The following is a 6,627-nucleotide window of genomic DNA, read 5'->3' as shown; positions in this document are numbered from 1 at the left end:
CGACAAGCAATCAGACGTTGTCTCGGGAAGGTGCATAATGATGATGCGCGTGGGAGTGACGTCACATCTCACTAAACCACATCAACCAGGGTTCCGTGGCATGCATCGCTCTCTCGACCTTGGCCAAACCGGCGCAATTCAACAGCCAAATTCTCTAACGAAAATGGACGATGTCCGCTTATCAAGGATGTGCAGGGCCACGACCTCAACAAGCGGAGGGACTAACTGTATGGGTCCAAATTTGGCAACCACGACAGCAGATAAGCAAGACATGGAACGAGGTCACCACAACACAACAACTGATGGTCGTTGTGACAAAGGACGACGACCAAGAACTGGCAGCCGAAGTAAGATAGTAACAGTAATTTTAACTTAGATAGAGACAGGAAGAATACGCCTTTTGGATATTCTTTATGTTGTACTTTTTAGGATTTTTTTGAAAAATGTCCCTTATAAATGGAGGAGATAGTAAATAAAAGGGGGTCTGCCATTTTGAAAGAAGAGAGAGCATATTGTAAAAAAGAGAGAGGAATATACGAAAGAATTGTCTTATTCGCTTTACTCAAGCATATGTTGTTTAACTTTCATCCATAAATCTGAAGATTCCACATTCATATCTGCGGCATATCTTTTCACGTCATCAAAGAGATGATGCATCCAGTCACACAATCATTGGATGACATTTCCTTCATGCTATAACCATCGCCATTTTCTCCATTTATTGCATTTTCAGGGTATTATATATTTTGTTAATCATAACGCATTGAGTATATCATTCAACGCTCCTAAACCGTTCTCATTATAACAGAGTCTCGTTCCATTTGATCTAGAAATCTTTGAGTTCAATTAGGATTCACTCTATTAATTTGTTACTAATTAGTTTAGCAATTATTTGTTCAAACAACTACAAGTGAATTACAGTGTTACGAACTTCCTTGACCACCAAAGAATGTAGTACAGTGGATGAGGTTGTTCTTCCCTTAACCAGAGGTCTCGGGTTCGAGCCCTAGGTATGAAAAATTCTTGGTAGAGAGCGTTTCCCCCTGAATAGGGCCCAATGCAGCACGAATCCGGATATAGTTGGGTACCGGACACTGGACGAGAAATAACAACAAAAAAAAAAAAACTCTAAGTCCCTTGTCTTTCCATTACAATTATCCAACTTGATTTTCCTAACTTAATTTTTTTCTTTCCCAATTCCTAATTCGATTAATTAAGTTATAAATTACGCAAAAGAAAGGTAAAAAGGTAGTTACTAAACAAGATCGCATACCCATGTGGGAAGCGTGGTGCTATTATGTGTTCCATATGATACATGGTTGGTATATCGTGTGTCCATACTCAATACATAACTTCTATCTAATTTCAATAACAAACCCCCACCAAATCATATCTCTTTTCTACAATTGTTGCATTGGATGTGTTCTTTAATTTTCTTCCGTCGAGGACAACCGACAAAAATTACCAATTCCTCCCTTTCCTCTCTTAAAATTTTCCTCAACATATTCTGTCGACAAAATTTGGCTATATTTCAGTATCATACTTTAATTATCTCATGCCCTCCTAAATGAACCTGCCGCTTCATTTTACTGAAAGTCAAATTGGATCTTTCGTCAAACTATTTGATCTAGACATTAGCTTTTTCCCGTTCACAAATTGTAACAATAAACAGCTAAGTGCTTATTTCTAAGTCCAAACATGTATACGTATTGACTTTTAGTTTTAGATTGGCAAAATTTATATTGGTTTACATTAATTAGTATTAGAACTCGTGTGATGCATGTTAATATTAAAAAAACTAATCATAACAAATTATTATCTTGTTTGTTTCAGCAGGTAAAATCTTATTGTTTCACCAAAATAGTTAGTACCAAATAAGAAATTAAAAGTTTATGAAATTAAAAGAAATGAATCATGTAGTTAATGAGGAACATTTGAATGAAAGGTCTTGTTCTGTTCCAATACTTATGTATGGGTCTGAATTTGACCGACCACGATCTGCAGTGAGCACGACAAATAGCCGAGCACCTGCGAGTCGATGCCCAGAAGGGTACGACCTTGTAGTAAAAGAAGGAATAATACGACATCGGTGATAGAGTAAGCCTATTAGGGAACATTGAGAATATTCCTTAAGGGATCTTTTGGATGTCATTTCTACCCTTCTTCATATATAAGAGGAATGAGAGTTCCTAAAGTTTATTATCTTCAGCTACGATTTACTCCTTCTTCGTTAATTAATTTGTTAAAAAAAAATTTAATATCTTTTGAGTTAATTCCACACAGGAGTAAAAGAATCCACTACAGCCATGAAGAGTGGAATGACTACAATTGAAAATGACTACTATATAATAGCAGTAAAAAGAGTTGACGGCCCATTAGAGCCATGAAAGGGGCAAAAAGCTTTCACTGTTAGTTGCTAACTATTGGTCGAAACAATACGAATAACAAAAGATACTGCGACTTTTAAGGTCGCCTATTAGCCATACACAATTATTTTTGTACGATTCAGTTCACAATTTAATCGTGACAGAAACAAGCGCTCTCCATTTGTATTCTTTGATTGAAACCTCTTTTGTTCTGTTTTGCATTTTGTTGATAGGAATGTTTAAAATGTGGCCGTGAATATAATTGACGGGCAGGCTTATTTAAAAAATACTACACCAACTAACGGTAGAGTGGTACATCATTTGCTAGATTTCACAACCATCACTATCTCATCCTTGTGGGGTTCGATTTTCAACCGTTGTACGTAAATGGCAAAGATCTTTTATTTGAATAAAAGAAGAAAATAAAGGCACAAACAAATTTCTAAATTCACTTGTCAACTCATACGACGATCTTTACTAACTGTATAGTTTTGACACCATATATATTATTAACATAACACTATGCATAATGATTCAAATGGACCACTATCTCCATGTTTTGGCGGAATTAGGAAGTAGCATCCTTCATTTGAGGGGGGAAAAAGAAGGAACAAATATCTTACCACAATCACGTGCCATTTTTATTTTATTATTGTGTCTCCCACAATTTGAACTATTATTAATTAATAAAATTATACCCAAAAAAACATAATACACGCAGTGACGTATGCATTCGTCACTATTCACTAGCTGTGTGAACATTGTTCGTTAAATTCATTCAGCAAAAAAATTTCAAAATGAAATTGGAAAAAAGAAAAAGAAAAAATAGTTTCCCACGCACTATATATAGTAGTCCCCAGTGTGAAGCAAAGTTCGCGGTGAATTGCGCGTTCCTCTGCTCTATTCTTTCCTGCTTTAACAGAAAGCCTAAAATACCAAAAATTCAGGTTGAAATTTTTTCCCAAAAATACAGCCATGGATTGGGTTCGAGGTGAAGCAGTAGGCCATGGAAGCTTCGGCAAAGTCAATTATGCATTACCCAGATGCCAGAATACTCTGTTTTCTCAATCGATGGTGGTTAAATCTTCTGCTGCTTCCTGTTCAGCTACTCTGTTGAACGAGAAGCTGATCTTGGATGAGCTTAACAGTTGCCCCCACATCATCAATTGCCTTGGAGACAACTATACATACGAAAATGGCGAAAAGATATACAATGTCTTATTGGAGTACGCTTCTGGAGGTGATTTATCAGATAAGCTCAAGAATTCCGGTGATCACAAATTGCCGGAATTTGAAGTAAAGAAAAACACTAAGGCGTTACTCAGAGGGCTACACTATATCCACAAGAGTGGCTATGTGCACTGTGATATTAAGCTTCAGAACATTCTTTTAGGCGAAGATGGTCAGGTCAAAATTGCTGATTTTGGACTGGCAAAGAGAACTAAATCTACAGAAGATAATAAGCTGCGATGTGAATTGAGGGGTACTCCATTATACATGTCGCCGGAAATGGTTACCGGCGGCGAACAAGACTGTCCCGCCGATATCTGGGCACTTGGGTGTGTTGTGGCAGAGATGGCAGCAGGAGTTCCAGTTTGGAAATACTCAAATATAACCCAACTATTGATGGCAATTGGAGTTGGTGATCAATTGCCTGAATTTCCCGCGAAATTATCCGAGGAAGGAAAAGATTTTCTAGGAAAATGCTTTGTGAAGGACCCAAGAAATAGATGGACGGCTGAGATGCTTCTAAACCATCCTTTTGTTGCTGATCAACATTATGATGATGTCACTGTTACATTGAATGACGAAACATGCGGGAGTGGCAGTCCTTCGACGTCTCCTAGGTGCCCATTTGATTTCCCAGATTGGGTCTCTTATGCTTCTGCTGCATCAGCCATTACATCTCTGCCCTCGCCGGCAATTCAAGAATTGCTGAAGTTTTGCGGCGGGTCATGGTCCACAACGCCGGCGGAGAGGCTGCGGGAGTTAATCAATGAAGGACCTGAATCTGAGTGGTCCACTGATGATGGCTGGGTCTGCGTTCGGTGATGTCTATCTGAAATTATTTTAAATTTAAGTGATAGAAAAAACCAGAGTACTGAAGATTTTTTTGTTACCAGCTCTGATTTTTTTCCCTTTCACCTTATTGGTTAGGCAGGTCAATTTTTTTCTTTCTTCTTATTTTTTTTTTTTTTTTTGTATATAGAAAACAAGTTCATTGTACATACAAAAGTTGAAATTAGGATATCATTAACAAAAGACAAGTTATTGGGACTCAACAAAGTGTACAGATTTTATTTTTTAGTATTTAGTGAATGAAGTTATGAAACAACTTGGTTACTTGGAAAATTGCAAAAAGGCAATGGATACACTACTTGTGCTTTGGATGGGATGTGCTGCAGTTTTTTTCCGCCCAGATATTTTGGGCCAACAATCATCAACTATATTATACGCAATCATTCAGTTTATCTCTTGTAAGTTGCAATTTCTCCAATTAAATCATCCGCTCAGTAGCCGAAAATCAATATGAAGTGCTTCATCAACTAATAAACGGATAAAAACCTTTCGGCATGATAAGCAATATATTAAAATCCTAGGATTGTAATATTTTTTTATCCCTATGGAAGAATGGGATCACTTATCTTAGAATAATTAATTTCGAGATAATTAATTATGGGATAACTTCTTTCTCAACCAAACGATTGCTAAGTGATAACTATGACATATAGAATTATTGGTAACGTTGCGTTCTAAAGTTCAAAGCATGATACGCAAGAGTAATGCATGATCACTCAAGGATAGAATTATTACGTTGCATTCTTTAGTTTAAAATACAATACGCACCAGACCTTTCTTTCTCTTATCTTCTATGCTAACCGAGCCTAAAAACAATATTGAAAAAATTCGACACCCCATGAATCTGATCAGCAAACTATGGATGGAGGCGGATCTAGTGCCTAGCTAAGCTTTAGCTTAGTCCCTACATATATATATATATGTTAAAAATCAATTAAATAAGTACAAATATTAAATTTCAAACCCAATAGATTAAACGAGAAAGAATTCTAAATCCAATTATCCCATAAAATATAAACCTTAGTGGATCATGCAATTGCAAGAAGCAAGAAATGTGACGTGAGATGGGATAATGGATATTCTTTTTTTAAACCCTCAATAAAAGAAAGTTCCACTTGCGCAATCAGTTTTGAAGAAAGGAATACATAGTTAGGTGCAAAAGTGATCTTAGAATGAATTCTTTCCTAGTCTTTCATCTACAGGTGATGCACATTGCAAGTTGCTCCGTCTTTGCAACTTCCTAAGTATTTGCAAATTGCACGATGTCAGGATTGATTTTTTTTTAGCAATTCCAATTTTTTATAGCTTAGTTTGACTTCATATAGTAAATTAAAGACGCCTAACTTGAAATTTAATGATGTTGCAATTGGACTAGGAACTTTTTGCAAGTAGTAACGCCTCAAGCATCTTCACATGTTCCTAACTGTTACTTTTATATTTATTATTATCTCCCCTTTTCAAAGCCTAAGTAGCCTACGTCCTACAAGAATAAGATAACTTTGCCATCACTACTTTGATTTAAATAGTCAAATCCTAATATTTAAGAACATGGACCAAGGAATATTCCTCAAGCACTATTCTGATTCTTAGTGGAACGGGTCACTTATGACATGCGTTCTCTTCTTGATATTTTAAGCCCATGGACCATTGCCTCCTCTTGCTCCAGTGGATGTTAAGAGTGGCCCATCATTTTGGATTGTCTAATATGGGCCACACTCGATGACCAAGGCATATCTAGGAGAAATTCAAAAATAGTCAGATTTACAACTAGTCGTTCAAAAATAGCTCAGTTTTAAAAGTAATCGAAATTTAGCCAATGTTTATGTAAAAATAAATTTGAGCGAAAATACTGTTCAAAACTCGGAAAATACGCCAGTATATTATACTGGAGTTCCAGCATAAGTATGTTTGAACTCCAGCATATTATACTAGAGTTCCAGGATAAGTATGCTGGAACTCCAGCATACTATGATGGAGTTCCAGCATAAGTACACTAGAACTCCAACATAATATACTGGAGTTCCAGCAAGTATAATTGTCCAGTATAATATACTGGAGTTTGGAGCACCGGTGCTCCAGTCTCCAGTATATTATACTGGAGTCAGCAAAGTATACCGGTCCAGCATAATATGCCGGAGTTCATACACAGGTGCACCGAACTCCAATATATTATGTTGGACCG

At 36.7% G+C, this 6,627-nt stretch overlaps 1 protein-coding gene across 1 annotated transcript; it reads left to right on the top strand.

Annotated features, from left to right (window-relative positions):
- Positions 1 to 3,119: 3,119 nt before the first annotated feature.
- Positions 3,120 to 4,754, top strand: LOC104210917 (mitogen-activated protein kinase kinase kinase 20-like). Its single transcript, XM_009759892.2, has one exon. The coding sequence runs from the start codon at positions 3,342 to 3,344 to the stop codon at positions 4,416 to 4,418; it is 1,077 nt and encodes a 358-aa protein (XP_009758194.1). The 5' UTR covers positions 3,120 to 3,341; the 3' UTR covers positions 4,419 to 4,754.
- The last annotated feature ends 1,873 nt before the right edge of the window (positions 4,755 to 6,627 follow it).

The sequence above is a fragment of the Nicotiana sylvestris genome, chromosome 2 (assembly GCF_000393655.2).
Source record: "Nicotiana sylvestris chromosome 2, ASM39365v2, whole genome shotgun sequence".
Classification (NCBI taxonomy): domain Eukaryota; kingdom Viridiplantae; phylum Streptophyta; class Magnoliopsida; order Solanales; family Solanaceae; genus Nicotiana; species Nicotiana sylvestris.
The sequence above is the reverse complement of the archived record's forward strand: the minus strand, read 5'-3'. Positions and strand labels throughout refer to the sequence as shown.